This window comes from Vombatus ursinus, unplaced genomic scaffold (genome assembly GCF_900497805.2).
Source record: "Vombatus ursinus unplaced genomic scaffold, bare-nosed wombat genome assembly UNPS02000582.1, whole genome shotgun sequence".
Lineage (NCBI taxonomy): Eukaryota > Metazoa > Chordata > Mammalia > Diprotodontia > Vombatidae > Vombatus > Vombatus ursinus.
In genome coordinates, this window is record NW_020940360.1 from 25792637 (window position 1) to 25817358 (window position 24722).

At 37.9% G+C, this 24722-nt stretch overlaps 1 protein-coding gene across 1 annotated transcript; it reads right to left on the minus strand.

Annotated features, from left to right (window-relative positions):
- Nucleotides 1-762: 762 nt before the first annotated feature.
- MCHR2 (melanin concentrating hormone receptor 2) lies at nt 763-23492 on the minus strand. The gene is made up of 5 exons (XM_027853766.1): nt 23311-23492; nt 14969-15178; nt 5104-5298; nt 2661-2780; nt 763-1087 (listed from the first exon to the last, which is right to left on the minus strand). The coding sequence occupies exons 1-5, from the start codon at nt 23490-23492 to the stop codon at nt 763-765; spliced, it is 1032 nt and encodes a 343-aa protein (XP_027709567.1).
- Nucleotides 23493-24722: the final 1230 nt, after the last annotated feature.

The window sequence follows — 24722 nt, forward strand, 5'->3', positions numbered from 1 at the left end:
CCACGATTTGAAAGTACAACAACAACAACAACAAAAAACAATGAGAATAAACAATAGCAAGTTATTAAACTACAAAATATACTTGTGACCTCTTGTATTAGGTCTTAAAGTCTTAAAATACTAGAATCTCTAGGCTCTAGACTTAGAGATTTCAATGCTAGACTTTTGAGCTAGATTCAGAAGCACATAGTGGAGATAATCCTACCTTTGCTTTGTTACTTTTGTTAGTTTTTGTCTCAATATTAAAGAAAAAAAGAGCAGAAGAAGCCAGAGCACCCTGGGGCCTCACTATGCACTAGGTGCTACAGTGAAGAAGTGAGTATAAGATCTCTTCTTAAAAGGGGCTCAGATACTTAAGTACTAATAGGACCTCACTGAAAGGCAGTCCGGTGGCAAGGACCTTGAGGGCAGCTATGGGGAGGCCATAGTGCAGAAGGCTATGTGGCCAGGTGACTTGGATAGTTGGCAATCTGTGGTGGTATGGTGTCACATGTTGCTGATAACAAACACACACTACTGGGAACTCCACACATCTTAATGTAACTCCTGCCTCCAAAAGGAGAACAAAATCTTATCTACAATGAACACATTGAACTCGTTACATTTGACCTGTTTCATTAATGATTTATGACACTGTGTCATACTTGCACGAGAATAAAGGTTATTACTACATTCTATTGGGCCCACTCTATATACCTCCAGTAATGGGCCTTGTCTAGGCCAATATGCATTTCAATGCCTTCAGTGAGCCAGGGTCACCCACTATGAGCTTGATTTCAGCGTGTTTTCAATATTGTTTATTTCCCTCTCTGTCGTCTTCCTTTGGAAACGGATACACCGAGTCAGGCGTTTCTGGAAATTGCCACTCAGCAGGATGTAGAGAAAGGGGTTGATTCCGCTGCTGGCATAGCTGAGGCAGATAGCGAGGTAATAGTTCACATAGAAAGTCAGTGTTGGCTGTGCCATCTGCAGGTTGACCAGCTGGATCACGTGATAAGGCGTGGCACTCAGGACAAACACCCCCACCAGCACCAGAACCATTCTTGTCAACTTCAGAACTCTTTGCCTGGGAATGCTAGGGTTATAGCTGCAAAGGATACGTCAGGAGAGAAGTGAATATATAGGCCAGGGTAATAAGAAATGAGATGAAAATGATTTCTTTGAAATTTCAGTATGGCTTCTAATGGTTTTTCAGTGGAATGTACATCTTCAAAAAACTTAGTAGGCATGTAATATGAATTCACTATTAGATACTCAATACTTAAGATTCATATTTTGACAGAGCCATAAGTAGCATGGGCCAAATGGAGCTTTCTCCCAAGATGCTAACATTTTAGCATGGGGCATGTTCTGTCACCTGGAAGGCATGCTTTCCCCCCATGCTTACTGCTATTCCAATGCCTCATCTCATGGTCTTTCCATGCTGCAGCTGGCAAAACTGCTCCCAGGCCATGCTCTACCTCTTGGCTGGGGTGCTCTTTTCTTGAGACCCACTTTTCCTCTCAACTCCTTCAGGAGGAGGAGATGGACCATTCCCTTTCTTGCAGTAACCACAGTCTTAGTCATATTGTCATTGCCACTACTGCCTACCACCCCTGCTTCCACAAATGATTTTGTCCCAGGTGAAAATACTCTTAGTTATGCCTCTGCATTTAAATACTCAATTGAAAATTTCCCCAAGTGGATCTTATTGATAACTATTCTTGATAGCAGTGGTCTATGACTTGGAGATCAGAGTTTAAAAATATTGCGTCTTCCTGACTGAGGCTACTGTTTTAGCCAATATACATACTGCCGTATAGTTGTATACATATATATTTATATGATACCATGACTCCATATATATATATATATATGTATATATGGCAGTATGATATTGTATAAATATACACAGGCACATACATATATAATACATAATATAATATATAAGACTTTTACGGCACATATACATACATATGTGTATATGTATGTATGTGTGTGTATATATATATGTACACACACCCATATATATATATATATATATATATATATATATATATACACATGTACATACATACATACCCGTATGTATGTAGATCCTAAAAATCTTAGTGCAGTTTTAAGCTATTAGAAGTTTTAAGCTTTAATAGTTTGAAATGGTACTGTCTTCTGGAACATTTTTATGTTTGTGTGTGTGTGTGTGGAGAGAGAGAGAGAGAGAAAGAGAGAGAGAGAGAGAGAGAGAGAGAGAGAGAGAGAGAGAGAGAGACTGAGAGAACTTGACTTGCTGGGTGAGCAAATTTCCTCTATCAATGCAGGTTGGCAACTTTTCTGCAATACATAATTTATAGTCTTAGAGGGTCTCCTAGAAAGCAGTGAGAAATTAAGTGACTTGTCCAAGGTCACACAACCAGTATGTATCAGCAGCAGGACTGGAACACAGGTCTTAGCTTCCAGGCCAGCTCTCTATTTACTATACACTATCTCTCCTCCCCTCCCTCATTCTCTCTCTCTCTCTCTTTCTTCCCCTTGCATATACAGGCATGTAATATAGGTACTCACATCCATATACATATTATACATGCACATATATTCAAAATGATATTTATGTAGCTACATTGCCGGTCTATTAGGCTACATGAAGATTCATTAACCAAAAAGATAATGAAGTAGACTCTTACCATCCTGCTTTCTTGTTTTGTTGGTACATCTCCCAGGTGTAACATAAAATTAAAATATAGCACACCAAAATCAAGGGCAAAGGGAAAAAAAATGTTGTTATAGTCAAATAAAGTGTGTACCTGTAAAGCAAAAAGAAAATAAAGAGAATGGATACCACACCGTGACATCAGACTGAGAATTTACTCAATAGTTAATAGCACATCATAATGTTTCTTCAGACTCAGGGAAAAATATCAATGGATTGTCTAAGAGGTTTCATGTGTGTTCCTACATGAACAGATCCAGGGATATCTTTCAAGTATCAGTGCATGGACATGTAGATGTTGAGGAAGAAGAACAGGGGTCCTTAACCTTTTGTAGGTCTTGGGCTTCTTTGGTAGCCTGCTGATCCCTTTTCAAAATGTTTTTAAATGCATACAATAAAATACAGTTTTGTTACAATAAAGATGTGATTTTTTTCCCCATTCAAGTTTATGGACCACCTGAAATCTGTCTATGGACTTGGTAAAGAATCCCTTTACAATACAGTGTTGCCCTCTCTCTGCACCTCTTCAGTGATGAGAGTGGCCCAACTGGAGATACATAGAGAGTGAAAAGGAGCTAATTACTTAGGGTGATTTTTGCTGTCAGTTCAGTTAAGATTATTTCATGTTTCTCCAGAGTAAGGAGCGACACTTTTCTTCATACGTACCAACATGTGATGCAGCTAAATGGCTCAGTGGATGGAGCACTTGGCCTGGAGTCAGGAAGACCTGAGTTCAAATTCATCCTCAGACACTAGCTGTGTGACCTTGAGTAAGTCACTTAACCTCTGTTTGCCTTAACCCACCAGGAGAAGGAAATGTTAAGCCACTCCAGCATCTTTGCCAAGAAAACTCCATGGACAATATGGTCCACAGGGTCATAAAGAGTCAGATACCACCGAATGACCAACTAAACAACAATATCAACTTACTGTCCCCTCTGGCAGATCTGTTCCCTGATTGCCTCCTTTTCTTTCCCCAGCATTTAGCACAGTGCCTGGCAAATAGAAGGCACTGTTTATTGCTTGATTGATTATAGGGGAAAATGGTTGCATCATATTGAGGGACAAGCCTGTAAATGATAAGTTTTCACCTTCTCTCTCTGCCCAGGAGGTTGCCTAATTTGTTTTCTCCTGAGATCAAGTCATGATATAAGGTCCTAATGCCAGAGTGAAAGGAGCAGTTAGGAACACAAGCGAGCTAGCTACCAGAACAAAATGCCTCCATTTCCATTCTCATTTCTTCCTTTTATCAAGCTCATGACCTACATTTGTTAAACTTCTCTTGTTCCTGCTGTCTTTTAGGAATTTTTAGAATTTATCCTTTGGGAATTATAATCTCTGTGTGTAACTGGGATTAAGGGAGAAATAAGAGAGGGGCAGAAGTCCTTTCCATATACCACAACTATGCAGATTTGTTTATTTGTGGCCATTGCTTCCATTGCAGAATTTAGGACTCAAGTCACTCTCAGTCTTTGTCTGTCCAATGCTAAAATAAGTGATTATGTTGGTGAATTCAGTTAAAACTAGTTTGATCAAGTGGGGAAAAAATCAGCCAAGTGGTTTATTTTGTGTTCCATAGATAAACAAATAAAACTCTACCTGGTTATCTTGATTATTACTTTTCACATAGCTGAAAAGAGCATAGATTTAGAACTGGAAGGGATGTTAAAGATCATCTATTCCCACTCTCATTTTACAGATTGTGGGAGGCAGTTGACAGCTATTTATAGATAACTAATGGTCATATGGGCAGCTAGGTAGCACATTGGATAAAGTACCAGGCCTGAAGTCAGGAAGACTCATCTTCATGAGTTCAAATTTGGCCTCAGACACTTACTAGTTGTGTAACCCTGGGCAAGTCATTTAACCCTGTTTGCCTCAGTTGCTCATTTGTAAAATGAGCTGGAGAAGGAAATGGCAAACCAGTCCAGTATCTTTGCCAAGAAAATCCCAAATAGGCTCACCAAGAGTCAGATACAACTGAAATGACTGAATAACAACAATAAAAATGGTCACATATTTCCGAGGCAGAAATTGAACCACAGTCTTGAGTCAGAGTTATCTAGATACAGACTTAGAATCAAAGCAGCCCACTAGTGCTCTCCTAATCTTGATTGCTGCATGCCAGTCTGACTAATCTAGTGTATTGCATTTAAGCAAACATTTTAGTATATTCTAAATCATTTTGGTACCATCTTAAATTCCAGCTCTTTTTATAAAGGTTACCAAATGTGCAGGCCCTCCTCCACCCAAAATGAAAGTATCCAACTGATTGTGGAAAGCAAGGAGATGAGATGAGAGGAGTGTGCTGAGTACTTTGAGAGGATGCTCTCCAATGCTGCTCACTCACAGACAAGTGGGATGAAGTACTTGACAACTTAATTCAACTTTATTTTCTCTAAGTTTTAACAACTTACCAAAGCACATCATCAGGAGATGCTAAATCAAAAGCACAACTTTCAAAACCGTCTTTGAATTTGATGACTTTCGAGTAGATCCAGACAGGCAACATCAGAGTAAATGAAGCTACCCAAAGGCACAAATTGATGCGGATGGTCTTCGACCTTGTTCTCAAACTGGTAAGCCTAAATGGCTGGACGAGAGCCAAGTACCTGTAAAACCAGTTGAGGAGGGTTTGTGAACAATCAATAAAAGCTCTGGGCTCTAAGGATGAAAGGTTCATGACAAGAGTAAATTATTAGTATTATTATTCTCCCCGAAGTGCAACTCTATCATGGTGAAGGAAAGTAATACTTTTTGAAACATGGGCTGCACCTTTAGAGAAAACACCTTTTCAGTCTGGAGGTCTGAACAAACCACTCAAACAAATAACTACCACTACAAATAAGAGTGATAATGATAAAAAAAAATCTTTAGACTATACTTTACCTTTACAATGTTATCCTTTATAGATATTCTCTAAAAATTAGATTTTGATCAGAGATTTCCTTCCGGAGGAAGTGTCACTACTATGTATTCAAGAGGACTCACTTCTCAGCATGATTAATTACATTGGTGGAGACAGTTGCAGTTTTTTCTTTTTTGAGAAGGGTATTGGAAAATGCCGTGGAAGAATGGACAGTTATGTTTAACTTCATCAGTTCCTTTATTCATAGAATCACAGAATTTTAGGGTTGGAAGGAACCTTTAGGGGCCATTGGGTTTTTCCTATGCCCAGAAAAAATCTCTACAACATGCTTGATTTATAGCATCTATCCCTTGCTGGAGTACAACTAGTGAGGGGGAATCCACTTCCTCACCTCTTTTGGATAACTAATTTTTGAGATGTGTCACTATGTAGATAATTGCAGCTTAGAGAAGTCGAACAGTTTGTAGAGGGCAAAATAGTGTAGAAATCACTTCAACTGGCAAGCCCATGATCTCCTTGCCAAGAAAGAGATTTGACAGCCAAATACAATGTCAATTAGAGGGAGGGGGAAATAAGCTAGTCACATGATATAATTAACTCAGATAAAACTAACAACATTTATAGATACAATTGGAAGTAGGAAAACAAATAGATTCAAAATGTACCAGATTTGCCAGAATTTCTATAGCAATCTATTTTCATCATTGATGAAAAAGTAACCAACAGATTTGTACTCTAATACCTCAGTACCATATGTGCTATATAAAGAAGTGGTAATATACTCTTAAGAATATGAATTTGGAAAGGATGGCTGCTTCTGACCAGATATATGCAGAAGAAAATCCATGCTGGAGTTGAGACAGTCTTTTTTTCTTTGAGACAGTCTTAAAGACACTTTGGGATAGACTGTTGAAATATTTCAAAGGGAGGAAGAAGAGCCCAAAATAATAGAAAAGATAATGAGAAAATTTTAAAAAGGGAATGGAGAAGTAGCAACTAGTGACTAATACATTTACTTTCTTTATCTCTAGAAGGTTTTTAAGATTATTTTGCAAATATATAGATCTCTTTAAAGATAATAAGCAAAAGAAATAAAAAGGCTTTTGCAGATGATTTCCCACATCAGACCATATTTTCAGAGCAACACAACTAAATGAGAAGAATAGAGAATGCAAAATCTCGCTGTCTATTGTTTGTTGATTATTTAAAAAAATTTTTTAAAATACATTTGATTTAGTGATATAAAACCTGGTCTCCAAGAATCTCCTTCAACAGGTGTTTCCCGTGGGGGGGAGGGGAGAGAGAGAGAGAGAGAGAGAGTGTGAGAGAGAGATTCTGGGAGCCAGATATGATTGCCAAAGCAAACATGCAGGCTGACACATTTTGGCTCTGATAATATTTAAAGTAAGTAGGACTGCATCTGGGGATATGGGGCTTTTGGAATTACTGAACTTCCAAATAGCGATACTAGTTTTAGGGATCCAAAGTTGCATAGGAAAGTGTTTCTGGTCCAAGATCCCTCAGTCTTACTTCTTAGCAACTTAATAGCTTGATCCGAAAAATAAATCTTGTGACTAAAGTGGTGACTTCATAGGATCTTAGATTTAGAGTTTAGACCTTGAGTATCTGTCTACTCCACATAGCTGCCAAAATGATTTTCCTAAATGCATTCGCTCCGCTTCCTCCTGCCCGGCCTCCCCTCGCCACCCAATTAACTCAGGTGGTTTCTTATAATCTCTTGGATCAAATACAAACTTCTATATTTGTCATTTAAAACTCTTCACAACACATTAATCCCCTCTATGTGCTCTCTGGAATAGCCATACTATTGTGCTTACTGTTCTGCACACACATGACTCTTTCTCCTATCTATATACATTTTCACTGACTGTTCTTCATGCCTGGAATATACTTTCTTCATTTGCACCTTTAGATTCACTAGTTTACTTTAAAACTCATCTCAAGTGCCAACTTTTATATGAAGATGTTCCATATTTTCTCATCTTCTAGTATCCTCCCTCACCCAAATACCTTGCATTCATTCTGTATATGTAGTATGAGCATGGCAAGTGGTACTTCTTTTCTTGGGTGCTCTCTCTCTCTGAAATAGGTTATTCACCCTAGTAAAAAAGCTGGGGGTGATGGTGGTTCCAGAGAGCAAGCCTTAATGTAATAATTCACTTTCAGGTTTTGATATAGAAGAGTTATATATTTACTACACAACTGTAATTCCTGAGCCCCCACTGGTATACTTCCCATTTAAATAAATCAACCAACATGATACCTTTAAGTCTTACTCATAATGCATTTACTAAACAAGAATGAAAAAATAAGAATAATCATAACATAATAATCTCCCTACAAACCTAGTTCACATCCTTCTACCAATTCACATAGTGTTTACTGGAGAGAGTGAGCAAAAATTTATAGAAAACCTAGAATGGAGGCATATGAGTAGAGAAATTCAAATTCCCAGGACAACTTAATTCTGAACTGCTATCCTTGATGTCCTTGATAGGAAACAGTCTGTACTACATGTCATATGCTGGGCATAGCTATTCCTCTTCTGGGTCTCTTCCCTATCTTTCTGGTGCAGAGTCACCTCTCCAATGACTAGTACTCTTAAGCCAGTACAGCAGTTTTAAGTTCTTTTAATGAAAGCAGAAACCTTAAGTCTGGGGTCTTCAGGGCTACTAAGATCTGTTCCCTTGCCTGTACCCTGAAGGAACATTAGTTCTCTCAGAAAAACAATTTTCCCAAATCTGGAACCCACAGACCTATTTATGTCTGCTCACTAAGCTTGGAAGAGATTTTCCTCTCTCAGGCTGTAATTGGCAGTAATCAGTAGAGTAGAAAAACATTTGAGAGGTTTACCACCTTTCAACCCATAAGTAGGAGTAAAGGGCAATTCAGGCTGGTCTTTCCCTTACCCAGGGAGCCCTTTAAACAGAAGAGGATTTTCCTCTCCTTTGCTTAGCTTTTAAGAGCAGCAGAGCTTTCCTCCAATCAGATCACTTCCCAGCAGGTGTAGAGGCTATCTTCTTTCACTAAACAGGACTTAGCTCTAACCAGGGGTGGGGAACCTGCAACCTAAAGGCCACATGTGGCCCTCTAGGTCCTCAAGTGTGGCCCTTTAACTGAATTCAAACTTCATAGAACAAATCCCCTAAATAAAAGGATTGTTCTATAAAACTTGGACTCAGTCAAAAGGCCACACTCAAGGACCTAGAAGGCCACAGGTTCCCTGCCCCTATCTAAGCAATTGCTCTTTTCTCTTTCACTTTCTGCTTAGCTTCTGCTTCGCCTTAGTTCTGTTTCTATATTGCTCTTGTGCTCTGCTTCTGTCTTTGGTAACTTACTCTAGTTGCTAACCAACCCCTGCCTCAAAGCAGGGTTAGCTGATATAATATGACTCCTTAGGATGAAATTCACATTTCTATAATATACAGCATGGATAGGCAATCTAGAATTATCCCATATTTACCAAAAAGTTATGGTCATCTGAGTTTCCCACTATAAACCTCAAAGCCTGAACAGCAGTATATATAAATGAGCTGCTGGGAAAAAAAGACATTTTGGCCATCTTTCCTTCAGTAAGTACTTTTTTCTCTGAAGGGATGCTTTTGTCAGTGTGTCTCACACACTTTATTTTCTTCCTCTTTCAATGAATAAAAATATACAAATAAGAAAACACCTCATATACATTATGTATATATGTAGAAATATATATATATATAGACATACATTTGTATATGTTGTCTCTCTTATTAGAATATAAATTTCATGAGGGCAGGAACTTTGTGCAACACCAGCACATAGCAGCACAATGCCTAACACCAAGTAGATGTGTAATAAATGCTTCTTAATTGGTTTATTGACCTCACAGCATATTTAGTCCAACCCCTTCATTTTAAAAATAAGGAAAAAGAAGCCCAAAGAAGTGAAATTATTTGCCCAAGGTCATGTGTGTTGTAAATGACATACCTGGGATTTATACTCAGGATCCTCTAATAAGTTCAGTGCTTTCTCTAATGTATCACACTACCTCCTTAGTATAAACATTTGACTAAAGGAAGTAGGTAAGTAGTATTGCATATTCTTATTCTGCTAGCTGTTAGTGTAGGGAGAGAATATCATTGTCAGATTTTGATGTAGCTCATCACCCTGTTGGAAATGCCACAGTATCAAGGGGAAATAGATGCAAGTCCTATGATCAATTAGTCTGGGCTCTGAGATCTGTCAGTGGCAATTAACTAGTTTGGGAGCATAGTTCCAAAGAATGTTTGCCCTAGACTATGGCCTCAGATGTTCCAGATAACTTATTCACAAAGGCTGCCTTTGCTGAAAAGCCTGGCTACACATTTTGCTTTCCTTCCAAATGTCCTGGAGGCAAATAAGATGAAAATTGGGATGTTAAAACTTTGGGAGCTATGCTACAGTACAGTGGCTTCTGCTTATTATTGAAATATTTCACATTGGCAGCCATGGGCTTGTCCCTAATCATGAAAAGAAAAATTAAAGAACTACTTGAAACACTTGAGTTTTATGATCCATTAAATTGACAGCCATCAAAGTGGTTTAAATGTATAATTGAAAAGGTTTACTGATCACATTGCTGAAGCTATAAAAACCAACCATCAAGAGCTTAGTAATTTACATAGAAACCACTATTTCTCTTTCCAAAATATAGGCTAGCATAGATATTTCTTTATATATTTTTGAGAAATTTGGCAGCATGTTAGAGGGTAGGGGTTTTTAAATTGGGTTTGTGAATTTGTTTATAAAGACATTTTGATGGTCATGTTTCAATATAACTGGTTTCTTTTATAATCCTATATATTTTATTTTATGCATTTAACAACATGATTCTGATAAGAGGTCCATAGGCTCTGCCAGACTACCAAAGGGGTCCATGATACAAAAAGGTTAAGAATCCCTAGCATATGGAATAAAATGATAGACATGGAGTCAGGAAGTTATGGGTTTAAATTCTGCTTCAAACACTTAAACTAGATGTGTGATCATGAGCAAATAACTTAATTATTCTCATTTTTTTTCATTTGTAAAGTGAGGGGATTGGACTCACTGGAGTCTAAAGTCTTATCACCTCAAAATCTGTGAGCCTTTGATCAAAAGAGGTCCCTTTCCAACCTGGGGTACAAGTGGCTTGAGAAGTTACAAAATTTTCAATGTACTCTTAGAGAAGAAAAATTAATCTCTTTATTTTATTTCTTGTGTGCATGGGCATCATGAACACTATAAGTTATTTTCTTTCATTTAGAGAGGGGTAATGGGAAGGTTTACTGAAAACCAAAGAGTGTGGGGGACCAAAAAAGGTTGAGAACCCTTAAGCTATGAGAATTTACATTTCATAGACTCCCTGGTTAACCTTAAACAATTTGGGTTTAAAAAGAAATCACTGGGGCAGCTAGGTGGAGCAGTGGATAGAGCACCGGCCCTGAAGGCAAGAGGACCTGAGTTCAAATCCGATCTCAGACCAAACACTTGACACTTACTAGCTGTGTGACTCTGGGCATGTCACTTAACCCCAATTGCCTTAAAAAAATGGAACATGCACAGAACTCAAGCCCTCCTGAACACTTGGGGTGACATGTGGCTCAACGATGAAGGACTTGCACTTGAGGTTGCTGGAACAATCCTTTAATTGGTCCTTTGATTCGTGTTGCAGCCATGAAAGGGGAGGGAAAGGGCTCTGTTGAAGAGAATTGTCCACTGAGTAGCAAAAGCTGCCATTCCACATATTCTGAGGGGAAGGACAATTTCTACTCTTCCTGACTATTGCCTCTCTCCTGAACTTGTAGCTCAATAGCTCTCTATTCTACTTTCTCTGTAAGGGGAGGGAGGCTCCCTGGTAGTTATTCTAGCTACTCACATAAGTGTTCACTTGATTGAGTCTGAGACTAAATTTCCACAGCTGACTCTTCAGTTTGTTTTTGTTGTTCTTTTTTCCTGAGTACGGGTGATCAAATAATGATACCAAGACGGCCATTTCTAGATCTGGAAATGAAAATTACCCAATAATCTGGAAAGTTCTGGAATGATTGAGAGCTTCAGATAACTGGTAGGAGGTGCCCCCTTTAAACTCATTTCTTTCATGTAGATGAAATAAATAGCTGTCCTATATCAGATCTACCTTGCATATTAAATATCTTTCTAGTAAGGACCCTGATAAATTCTTCTGGGGAGACCCTAGACATGAATCAAATGTAAACTTCAAGAGATTTTTCCCTGGGCTCCAAGGTGGGGGTATAAAGAGCCAGAGAAAACAAGAGAAAGATCTCAATCCCTTCCTATAGAAGTCGGACTCTCCTTGGGCTGAACCCAGAGCTGAAAATCCTCTAGTAGGAAAAGGAAGAGACTACTTGGGCCAAGCAGTTATTATTAAAGAGGTTTTCAGGAGGGAGACAAATTTTCATTCCTAAGATAGGTTAACACTCTCTGTCCCTGGTAACAACAAGGTGTTCTTAAATAATAATGATGTCAATGGACATCAGTGTTTGTGAAGCGCTTTACATGAATTACATTATAATATATTATTTGTAGAGACAGCTAGGTGGCATAGTAGATAGAGTGTTAGGCCTGGAGTCAGGAAGACTCATCTTTGTGAGTTCAAATCTGGCTTCAGACACTTACTAGCTTTGTGACCCTGGTCAAGTCACTTAACCCAGTTTGCCTCAGTTCCTCATCTGTAAAATGAACTGGAGAAGGAAATGGCAAACCACTCTAGTATCTTTGTCAAGAAAACCCCAAATAGGGTCACAAAGAGATGGATACTATTGAAATGACTGAACAACAGCAACAATATTATTTGATCTTTATAACCACCTTGGGAAGTCAGTACTATGGATATTATCACCTCCATTTTACAGATGAGGCTTACAAACAGGTAGTGTGTGAGGTAGGATTCAAACCCAGGTCTTCTTGGCTTCAAGAACAGCACTCATCTGAGAAATTGGTGATACTAAGTCCTCATTACCTGGAACTATTTTGCTAGTAGTGGTGATGGATAGCATTTAGGGCATTAACCATCCTCAGTTATTTGGAAACATTGGCTTATTTGAGGCTTCCTGGATCTCAGCTAGAATAGCCCTACTGTACATTTATTTACATTTTTATGTAGCCAAAAGGATTTAGGGGATCCTATTAGTGCACAATCCCTGCATATCACCCTGGATGCACTAAGCCCACTACATTCTCTCGTCCTGTCCACTTTGTGACTAAATATACAATTTGCAGGCCTGGGTTACAGTCTGTGACCTTGGAACAAGACAAAGCTAGCTGGCCTGCGTGAGGTTTGGACTCATGACTTTGGCTGCGTTAGCTCTATACTCAAATGAACAAACTAGATGTAGACATGACAGTACTAATTAATATGTAGGTTATCAAATTATGGAGAAAGATGCATACTTTACATTTTGAGAATTTTTTTCAGAAACCTGGTAAGAGATTAAATATTTGATGTTAAAATATCTGAACATGTTACTCACCCCCAATCAACTTCCCATTACCTATAGGACCAATCTAAAATCATCTGTTTGGTTTTTAAAGCCCTTCATATATTTATAGTCCTTCCTATATTTATAGTCTTTTGTTTCCACCTTACTTACCTGCTTGTACTCTATGATCCAGTAACCTTGTCTCTTGGATATTTCTCAGACATTACACTCCATCTTCCAACTCCATGTATTTTCCCTGGCCGCAATGTTTTCTTTCCTCATCTCTGTCTTCTGGCCTCCCTGACTTCTTTCAGGTCCCAGATAAAATCCTATCTTCTGCAAGAAGCCTTTCCAGATTCCTCTTCATTCTAGTGTCTTCTCTCTGCTGATTTGCTCCAATTTTTTTTTCTGATAATATCTTGTTTGTACCGAGTTGTTTGCAGGTTACTCCCTCCCCATTAGATTGTGAGCTTTTTGTGAGCAAGGATTATTTTTTACTTTTCTTTGTATTTCCAGGACTTAACACGGTGTGTGGCACATAGCAGGCACTTAATAAAAGCTTGTTGATTTGATTTAACATTGGAGTAAATGACCCATGCTGACCTTGCTGGTTCCCAGGTCACACATCTGCACAAGTGCTCACCTCTTCCCCACCTCAAGGACATGATCAGGAAGATAAATGCCAAGATACTTATAATTCAATTCAATTCTCATAAAATACTTGAAGCATCCCTGAAGTTATCAAAGCCAGAACAATGCCTCTTACTTTGATCCAGTGGATTCACTGATGCCCTGACATTTTGTTTATTTTTGCCTGTCCTCTCTGTGGGAACAGCCATTAAGACTTTGACTACAAGATATTTCTCAGTGGTTTCTGGCATGTTGTCCCTGTGGTTCCTAACATGTATATATGTGGTTAGAGCAATGGCTGACCCTATTAGGATTGAGGTGACTGTTTTGATTGTGCACCAGGTTAAATGCCCTGGAATAAGACTGTAGGTTGCTATTGGCTACTGTAGAATGAGTTTCTAATAGTGTAAAGTGGCATCATTTTTACTAACCTAATGAGATTCTTAGGTCTATAGTAGTGGTATCAAACTCAAATAAAAATGGATCCTTGCTGATGCATATTGACTTAGAAACCCACAAATTAACATTCTCTATGTTGTATTCTATTTTTATTTATTTTGTTAAACATTTTCCAATTACATTTTAATCTGGTTCTACCCTCACTCTGGAGTTTCGCCTGCTCTTTTGACACTTCTGGTCTACAGGACCAAAGATAATCTTTTCCATGGGAGGCCCAAGAGTCCTATAAATATGCTCGTAAACAGCTGCATTTGACACTCAGACCTGCTTCAATATTCAGACCCAGGATCAGTTAGTAGAATCATTTGCTCAGCTTCACTGCCAAGGGCTTTTCAGATTCTCTGTCTTGATTTCTGGCCTACTTGCTTCTTTCCACTGCTAGGGCAGGACTATGTGAGTAGCTGAGGATTCAGGAAGAGGCCCAGTTATTTTTCCACCTGTGTTCTAGGCAGTGCTTCATAGGTATCTGTTCCCTGTGGGCAAAAGTTGGTTGTCTTGTGAGGAGGAAGAGACAGAATTGTCAGGGGAAAATACAAGGGAAGTAAAAGAGAATCCAAGAAATACATATGATATAAAAACAAAAGACATCAATAAAATAGTTTTTAAAAACTAAATAAAAAATTTAATATGAAATGACATTATGCAATTATGAAACCTGAAAAAAAATTCTTAACTGAGTAAGTTTCCTCCTTCAATTAGTTGACACTACAGTGAAGAGCAAAAAGAAAACAGTCGAACTGTTAAGAAACTAACACCAGTTTTGCCTGTATTTCAAAATCTCTGCTGAATGTTCTACTTGTAAAGTCAAATTCAAGTTTCCCTTATTTTTCAGCCATTAATGAGGTATTTCAAAGCACATCTGCCTACCTGTCCAAACTCATTACAGTCATGATTGCGCTGCATGCAAATTGGTTGCAGGTGTCTAGTGAGGTAATGATGGTGCACAGAGGACTCCCAAATACCCACTCTCCTCCTCGGGCCCATTGATGAATAAGAAAAGGCATTCCAATTATATGGACCAAATCAGCCACGGCCAGGTTACAGATATATATGTCTGGTATTGTTTTTTTCCTAGACCTAAAACAAATAAAGAAAGATTGATGACTAATCAAAAATGCTATCTGCTCTCAAACCCATGACACCTGGGGAAAAACTCATTATCCTAGAGAACATTAAAATATATGCTTACTTTTAAACAGATAAAAGAAAAACTGATTTGCATCATTTTTATCTTATTCAAAAATCTTAAAATTGGTTTAACCATGCAACTATTTGTCATTTTCCTCTAACTACTCCCATCCCCCTACTTAGTCTGAACCTGTGATTTCTTGGGTATAGGAAAACCCCTCCACTGATACATACCCACACACACACACACACACACACACACATATATACTATATACATTTATACATACATAGACACATACATATATATATATATGTATATATATATACACAACTCTTTTGTGGCCTAGTAGATAGACTACTGAACTTATAGTCATGAACATCTAAGTTCTAAATCCTTTGTCTGATGTAGTTACATAACTTTGGGCAAGTCACTGGGCCTCACTTTTCTAAAATGAGTGAGTTACAAAGAGATCACAGAAAAGGGAAAAGGACCCATATGTAAAAACAAAATTTATAGCAGTTCTTTTCGTGGTGGCAAAGAATTGGAAACTGAAGGAATGCCCATCAATTGGGGAATGACTGAACAAGTTGTGGTATATGAATGTAATAGAATACTATTGTTCCATAAGAAATGGTGAGCAGATGGATTTCAGAAAAACCTGGAAAGACTTGAATGAACTGATACTGAGTGAGGTGAGCAGATCCAGGAGAACACTGTACACAGGAACAGCAACCCTGTGCGATGACCACCTTTGTTAGACCGACCTCTTCTGAGTAATGCAATGATCTAAAACAATTCCAAAATATTCATGTTGGAAAATGCTGTCCACATCCGGAGAAAGAACTATGGAATCTGAATGCAGGTTGAAGCATACTATTTTCACTTTCTTTTTTGTTTTTGTTTTCTGTTTTTTCTTTCTCGTGGCTTTCCCATTTTGCTCTAATGCTTCTTTCACAACATGGTTAATGTGGAAATATGTTTAATATGACTGTATGTGTATAGCCTATATCAGACTGCATACTGTCTTCGGGAGGGGAGAGGGAAGGGATGGGGAAAAATTTAGAATTCAAAATCTTATAAAAGTGAATGTTGAAAACCAAAAATAAATAAATAAAAGAAAATGAGCAGGCTAGATTAGATGGCTCCTATGTCGCTTCCAACTCTCCATTTATGATCTTATCAAAGTTAGAGCTGGAAAAGTCTCCAGTCCTGGAATAAAGAACTAGAAGGGACCTTAGAGGTCATCTATTCAAAACCCCTCGTTTTACAGAAAAGGAAGCTAAAGCCCAGAGCAGCTTTTCTGAGCTAACACGGTAAGTTACGGGGTTTATCCTTGAACCTGGGTAGGTCCCTTGACTCTAAGTTTAGAACATTAAGAGTAACTTACCTGTGGTCAGAATATGTGAAAGCAGAACTTGATTCTCAGCTTTCATGACTACTGGGGCTGAACCTCTATTCTCCTTACCATCTTCCATAGCTACCTAAGTTTAGAATTGTTGTTATTGTAGTTCAGTTATTTTTCAGTCATGTCAAACTCTTTGTGGCCTCATTTTGGGGTTTTCTTGGCAAAGATACTGGAATGGTTTGCCATTTCCTTCTCCAGCTCATTTTACAGGATTAAGTGACTTACTCAGGGTCACACAGTTAGTAAGTGTCTGAGGCCAGATTTGAACTCGGGAAGAGGAGTTTTCCTGACTCCAGGCCTGGCACTTTATCCACTGAGCCACCTAGCTGCCCCTATGCTTAGAAGGCTGGGTCTAGCTAATCATGTGAGCTAATGCTGAGGAAACTGAGGCTCTGAGTTATAGTGACTTGGCCAGTTCACACAACTAGTATCTGTGATGGGGATAAAATCCATTTTCTCCTGAATGTATACTCTCTATATTCCACTCTACTGCCTTCATCTTTTTATCCTTATTATCTAGCATAGTGTTTTTTTCACATATTGGATGATTTATGAATGTATGTTTACTTATTGTTGAATTATTATCATTTATTACTAATGAATTATTATTAAATGCCACTATCTGAAGCACTCAGTGCCATCAAAATAGATCTGGCTTCTGCCTTATGGTCTTGGGTAGGTACAAGAATTTTGTACATTTTTTGGGGGATCTAGACCTGTGATTTTGCAGGCATAGAGACCTCCCTGTGTGGAGTTGCTCTTCAGCAACTGGTTTATAACTTACAGTCTCATAAGACAGCTAAGTGGGGCAACAGACAGAGTACTGGGTCTGGAGTCATGAAGACCTACGTTCAAGTTCAGCCTCAGACTGAGGCTGTGTGACCTTGGACAAGCTACCTAACCTGTCTGTCTCAATTTTTTCAATTGTAAAATGGGGATAATGATAGCACCTTTGTTGAGGGGTTGTTAAGAAAATTAAAAAAAAGATATTATCTGTAAGTGTTTGGCATAATGCCTGGCACATAATATGCATTTATTTCCTTCTTTCCTCTTCTCTTTCCTTCCTTTCTTCCTTCCTTCCTTTCCGAATTGTTGGTGGGGGGTGGGAATGGGGGACTGAGAAATTAAATGACTTGCCCAGGATCACAGGCTCTAAATCTATGATCCTATTGAATATGGTAAGAGTTATTTTTAAAATAACTTTGTTTTTGTTTAAAAGAAGAAAAAAACTAAATGATGCAGTGAACATAGCAGAAACCTTGAATTCTGACCCTGGGAACAAAAAAAAAAAGATGTGTCCTTAGGGATGTAACAGCTCAGAGATGCCTAAGCAATAAATGCAAAAGAATCCATTCATTAAATATTTTATGATTGCAAATGGCACTATACAAAACAAAAGTGATGGGAAAAATTCTCTAACCTGCTATTTATGTGTGAAACATTTTTATTGTTGTGGTTTCATTCCCCACAAACTCCTGTGTCTTTTGCATTATGTGTGCCTGCTCATTGGTGTGAGTGAAAATAGACTTTTAGAGGTGTGTGTGTGTGTGTGTGTGTGTGTGTGTTAAAGTACAATCATGTTTGAAAGGCTGCTTTTCCCTATCTGCTTACCCAATAGGACACAGAACTTAAATCTACATTTTGATTTATTTTTCCAAGTCCTCTTCACATTTCTTGCTGTCAGGCTTCAATAGATAGCTATCTTACACATCTCAGGGGTTTAAGAGACAAATGAAGAGAAGTGGTTTTGGTTTCTTAAGCTGGAATTACAGTCTAAACGTGGCCCACAGTTGACTTCCTGTTTTCTGTTTATTGGGAGTCAAGTTCAAGGCTCTTAAATGTTACTACAGATCTGCAAATCTCTCCCAACTTGGTAACTTTGACTCCCAAAAGTTAATTTCTGTTACTTAAATGATAAAGACCTATAATTTCATTGGTATATTTTGAACATCCCCTGAAGTGAGATTTGAGTTCATCTTCCTGGTTCCTCCTCTCTGTGCCTTGGTTTCTTCATCTGATTCTAGTGCTCTACCTGTTATACCATGCTGTCTCTAGATAGGTAGTACGGCAAACTGGATAGAGTGTTGGGTTTAGAGGCAGAAAACTTGGGTTCAAATTCCTACCTTGGACACTTACTAGCTGTGTGACCCTGGACAAGTCACAATCTCTCATACCCTCTTGTTTTCCTCATCTGTAAAGTAAATAGTTGAACTCAGTGTCTTCTACGGATTCTTCTAGTTCTAATCTAGTTCTAATCTTATGACCTTTCAGTTCATTATTTCAGTCCAATTCTCCATACATATTTCTAGTCATCTTTTGATAAACATAGACATCTGTTCATAGCTCATCAATGTTCCATCTGACTTTAGGGTCTATTGTTTTTCATCTCTCTAACATAATTATATATATAATGTGTAAATATGAATTTTCTTTTCCTTTATTTAAATAGATTTAATATTTTTAAATTCAGAAGTAAGAATGCCTAATAAGAATGCCTTAAAAGCTTAATATGGCACTTTATAAAAATACAGTCAGCTAAATACCTAGCAATAAAAGATGAGCATTAAATTGCTTTCAAGTACTATGTGGAAGATTAAAGCATTTATTTTAAAAGCTGCATTAATATTCCTTTAGCTAAAAAGGCTGGCTCTTTTTTCACGAATCCTCCATCAAATGAAGATGAGGTGTAGAAAGGAGAGATTTTAACAAGAGTAATAAAAATCAATATATGGATTCAGGTATTCTTTTAGCTAAGCAATTCTTTACTGCATTTGGAGTTATCATGCTTCTATGTGTCATTAGTTCAGGATTGATTTTTAATAAAGAATTCACTTTCTGTGTTCATTTCTTTCTTCTAACCATATTTTTAGAGCCAGTTTAAGGGTAGGAGGAAGAGGGAGCTACTTAGTCCTGGTGGGACAGAATATTCTGTCAGAAGAGCCCCTTTGGTCAAAATTATCACCCCATCAGTCTATCACGGTAGGGAATTCTGAAATTCTCCCATTAGAGAGTTAGTCATTTCTTCAATCTTTGCAGTATTTAAGATACACCTATTAAAACTGTAAATATTCCTGAGAGATGTAGGTCATGTGTGAATTGGCCAAGATATAGGATACTGCATGTTGAGGAGAGAAGAGATGCACACTTACTCCTTGCATGACCCTAGAAAACCATTTTGCCCCGGTTTCTTCCATTAAATAAAGGCATTAGATGCAATAGTTTTAAAGGTTTCTTCTAGTTCTAAATGCAAGATTATGTCTATAGTTATGTAGAAGAATACCAAAGACAGACTGATTTCAGCTTACTGTAATTGGCCCTATTTATTTCTTACTATACTCCAAAATAAGATTCAGGATGACCTGAATTCTAATTTGGCCTCAGGCACTTACTAGCTATGTAACCTTGGGCAAGTCATTTAACCTCTGCCTTAATGCACTGGAGAAGGAAATCGCAAACCACTCTAGTATCTTTGCCAAGAAAACCCCATGGATAGTGTGATCCACAGGGTCACAAAGAGCTGGACATGACTGAACAAATGAAAAACAAATGCCCTCAAATACGCCCTCTGCTCAGTTCAGATTGCTCATCTAATAGTCAGGCCCTCTCTACCAAGCTCATGTCTACCTTCATGTATTTGCTTATACTGTTCCCCAATCTGAATGCTCTAAAATGCCTTCCTCTTTCCTTTCTACCTAGATATCCTTCAAGGCCCATCTCAAATCTTACCTCATTCATGAATTTTACCTTGTACACAAGGTCTTTCCTTACTTCCCATTATAATATCCCTACCGTTCATTTGCACTTCATTATTTTCTCGGTTGTATTGTTCTCTAATTACTTCATGTGTGTAAATCTTGACTTTCCAATTGGATTGTGAGCTTCACACTGATACTCAAATTCTTTTTCTTTTTCCACATCTTGTCACCTAAGAAAATGCAGAGCTTGCAGTAGGCACTTAATAATTATTGAACTGATTATGTAGCTATTTTCAGAAATGATTTCTTTCTTTCAGTTGGTATTGGGAAGATGAATTTTTAGTTAGTACTTCAGGTGTTATGTACGATCAAATGCTTTCTAAGGAAATTTCTCAGGTCTTTCAACCATTGATGATTAAATAGTACATAAAATGCTAATGGGGCAGGTTATCTTAACAGAGGTAATAAATACTTCATGGAAGTCACAGCAGAACTGGGGACCCCCAGTTCTAATTTTAATCTAAATCAGTGGAAAAGTAGTTTGATTTTTTTTTTTGGCAATTGGGGTTAAATGACTTGCCCAGGGTCACACAAGCTAGTAAGTGTCAAGTGTTTGGTCTGGGGCCAGATTTGAACTCAGGTCTTCCTGACTTCAGGACCGGTGCTCTATCCACTGCACCACCTAGCTGCCCCAAATAGTTTGATTTTTGAAATGTCACTTTATAGGCACCATTTCAGAATGTATCTATACTGAATTTGGAGTACAAGCATTTCTTGGATATTTCATATGCTCATTTTCAGATGCTATTAAAAATTCTTCTGAAAGTCTAGAGAAGCCACTTTCTAAATAACAGCAACATTAATGCTACAGAGATAGTAGCAGGATGAGCTTGTAAGGCATTCTGAGTGATGAGAGAGACTGGCTGGAGAAGTGAAATCTTAGGCTATTTCCATATAATTGATTGACTCAGTCAAGGCAGGGTCAATTGGTGTGGGGAGGCTTACAGTGAAAGTCTATTAATGGCCCACTGCTATAATTAGCTGCACAGCGATTCAAATCAGGGCTTAAAATGAACCAGATCATCATTCAGATAGATTCATGGTCTAAACATTTAAACACGGGCAAAGATCCAAAGGGAACAGGAGGATGGTTGTTGTAGGAGGTCTAGATCATACCTATGGGAGAGTTAATAGAAAATCATTCATAGGTTTATTGATCTAGATATGGAAGGGGCATTCAAGGCCAGAGAGTCCAGCTTCTTCAGTTTTACAGATGAAGAAGCTCAGGTTCAGAGAAATTAAATATTTTGCCCAGGGTTACAAATCTAGAAAGTATTAGGTTTTCCTGATTCTCAAAGTCTACCACCCTATCCATTAGACCATATTCTCTTTCTCATTTCCTGTTCTGACCAAAGTCCAGTCAAACTAAGAAGGATAGGATGAAATGGGATGAGATGGATAGAATCGGATGGGGTGGGATGGGATGGAAAGGGATGAGATATGATTAGATAAGATAGGAATTTTAGAGTCTGGAGGGAACTTAAAAATCACCTAGTACAGCCCCCTCAATTTACAAGTTAAAGAAATGAAGGGACATCTAGGTGGTGTAGTGTATAGATCCTAAGTCTGGAGTCAGGAAGACCTGAGTTCAAATCTGACTTACCTCAGACACTTAACTAGCCGTGTGACCCTGGGCAAGTCAAATACCCTTGTTTGCCTCAGTTTCCTCATCTGTAATATGAGCTGAGGAGGGAAATGGCAAACCACTCCAGTATCTTTGTCAAGAAAACTCTATGAAAAGTCAGACACAATTGAAAAATGACTCAACAACAGCAACAACAACAAAAAATGAAATGGAAACTCAGAGAGTTTAAGTTGTTTGTTTACAGTTGCATGGCTAGAAAGTGGCAGAACTAGGTTCTTGATAAGAGATGCTAATTAATCACAATGAGCATAAGTGAACTTTAAAGCTTATAAAGTTACTGGGGTGAACTGAGGTTGCTTTTCTGCAAACTAAAAAAAAATAACTCTGCAGATACTTGGCTGAATTTTGAGTTGAGAGGAATAAAGAGAGAGCCAAATGTAGTTTAGGAACAGAGGGTTTGGGAACATGATGAGAAATTAGTTTAATAGTTGCAGGAGATTCTCAGTTTGGCATATATGGAGATAATTTCTACTAAAAGGCAGAGCCAACCATCTGGTTGCCTTCTATCCTCTGGAGGTCAGAAAGCGTCTGTCTATTTTCAGGGTATAAAGCCGACAGATCAACCCAGTTTTCTGATCTACAACTCAGATGAGGATTTCCTATAGGGAACAATTCTCTGGTGACCCATCTTCAAAACCTGTCAGATTTTATGTACTTCTGGGATCATCATTGTGAGAACTTCCTCCTTGAAATCTTTCTTCATGGCCTTAGTAGGTGGTTTTTAGGGCTGGAAAATTCATCACTCAGCAGCCAACTTTCATTAATGAATCTCTTCAAACTTACTTATGCTGGTTTGCAGATTCCTACATGCAATCTGTCACCTGGTCCACACTCAAAGACTTCTTAGCTTGATAGTATTTGCCAGTTTGCAATTGGCTATCATAGCCCTTCTAGAGCTCTCCCTTCACTTCCTTGTTGTACTGAGGCATGAGTCAGACTTAATGGTAAGTAGCATAATGCTCCAGGTTAACAATTTATTAATGTATTAAAGATGCTTCAACTTTAACCCCTTTAAAAATTCACCGACATACCAGCAAACACCGAATATGATTCCGTCCTCCCAAGGCATATATGAGAATCAGCTAGTGTCTTAGCAGCTGTACTTACCTGATAAGGTTTCATTGCCTGAAAAGTTGACCAAATATTTTAGGAAATATTTTAAAGGCTTAAACAAGTAAAGTACAATTTTGTGGGAAGAAAGTCTTGCTTTGACATCATAGCTTAATAGGATTGAGAAAGGAAAGAAAATGAGTCTTTAAATTCATTCTCATACCTTATTATAGTGAACACAATGAGAATATTGCCTACTAGGCCTGTGGAACAGAGAATTCCAATCAAAGAAGGAAGAATGATTGTTTCTGCTGTACTGATGCTCTGGTAAGAGAACTCTCTGCTTCGGGATAGGTTCAAAGGGTTAGAGGTGGTATTCCAAAAGGAGGGCTGAAATGAATTCATCCTTCATGAGCTTCTAGAAGCCAAAGCTGTAACAGCAACAGAACAGTGAATTACTTACTGAATCTTATAATGTGAATATTTTGCTTTTTAATATTGAATGCTTGCAAAATTAAGCTGAGAGTTAAAAATTAACTTGTAGATAGGTTCTGATACATGGTGAGGGTGGGGGCGGGATAAGTAAGGAACATTTGGAAAACATTTTCTTCACCAAATTTGGATAAAATCAAAAAATTCAGTCCATTATCTGGATATTGGTGTCAGACAACCTAAATTTCCATTCATACTCTTCTGTTTCTATTAATCTCCTTTTTGGTAACTCAGATGAATTTCTCTTAAATTTTAAGGTCCCACTCACTTCAACACTTTTTCCACTTATGGCAGTCATTGATTATGATAACCCTAATCTGGTTGGCCTTTGTGATGCGAGAAGACAACCAATTTAGGTAATATTTCATTCAAATCTAACGTCTGACATTTTAAGGACAAAGAAGCATTTAGATAATGGACAGACTTCTTGTCCAAACTGAGAAGACTCTGGCATTGACTTAACTCAGTCACAAAGATGATGGTTCAGAGAACTATGTGACTATTTGAAACCATCCATATAATCAACTAATTTTTTAAAAAGCTATCTATTTGTTTAGCATCACATTGACCAAGCCACTAAGGGAAAATTACAGGCACAAAGTTACAGTTAAAGAGTACACTTTTTAAACCTTTGTATAATAATTCAAAATGAGATATACACCAGCAACCAGAAACAACATTTCTTAAAGCTATTTGTTAATTCTGAGTTTAAAATAATCAATCAATAACCATTTATTAAGAACCTACTATATGCCAGGCACTCTGGTGGGTGCTAAATAAAGACTGCTCAGTCAAAATAATGTAATTTGGGAGTGACTTTTGTGTGTGGCATATTATTATGTGTTCTCAGAAATGACAACTCCAATAAGGATACATCTAAATTTTCCTAAAGAATTTTGTATGGACATTTTAATTACTTCCTCCCTCCCATCATTATGCAGTCTAGAACCTCAGCTTTCCCCAATATAGCCCACAGATATGTGACTCTGTGAGACTTTGCTGAATAAAGTCTCATTAAAAATGAGATGTGAGCTTTAGGTTTAATACTTTAAAGTTTAATCTATTTTGTTACATGCTAATAATTTCCTTCTAACAAAAACGAATAATTTTACAAGACAAATTCCTCCTCTTCTATAGTTCTTG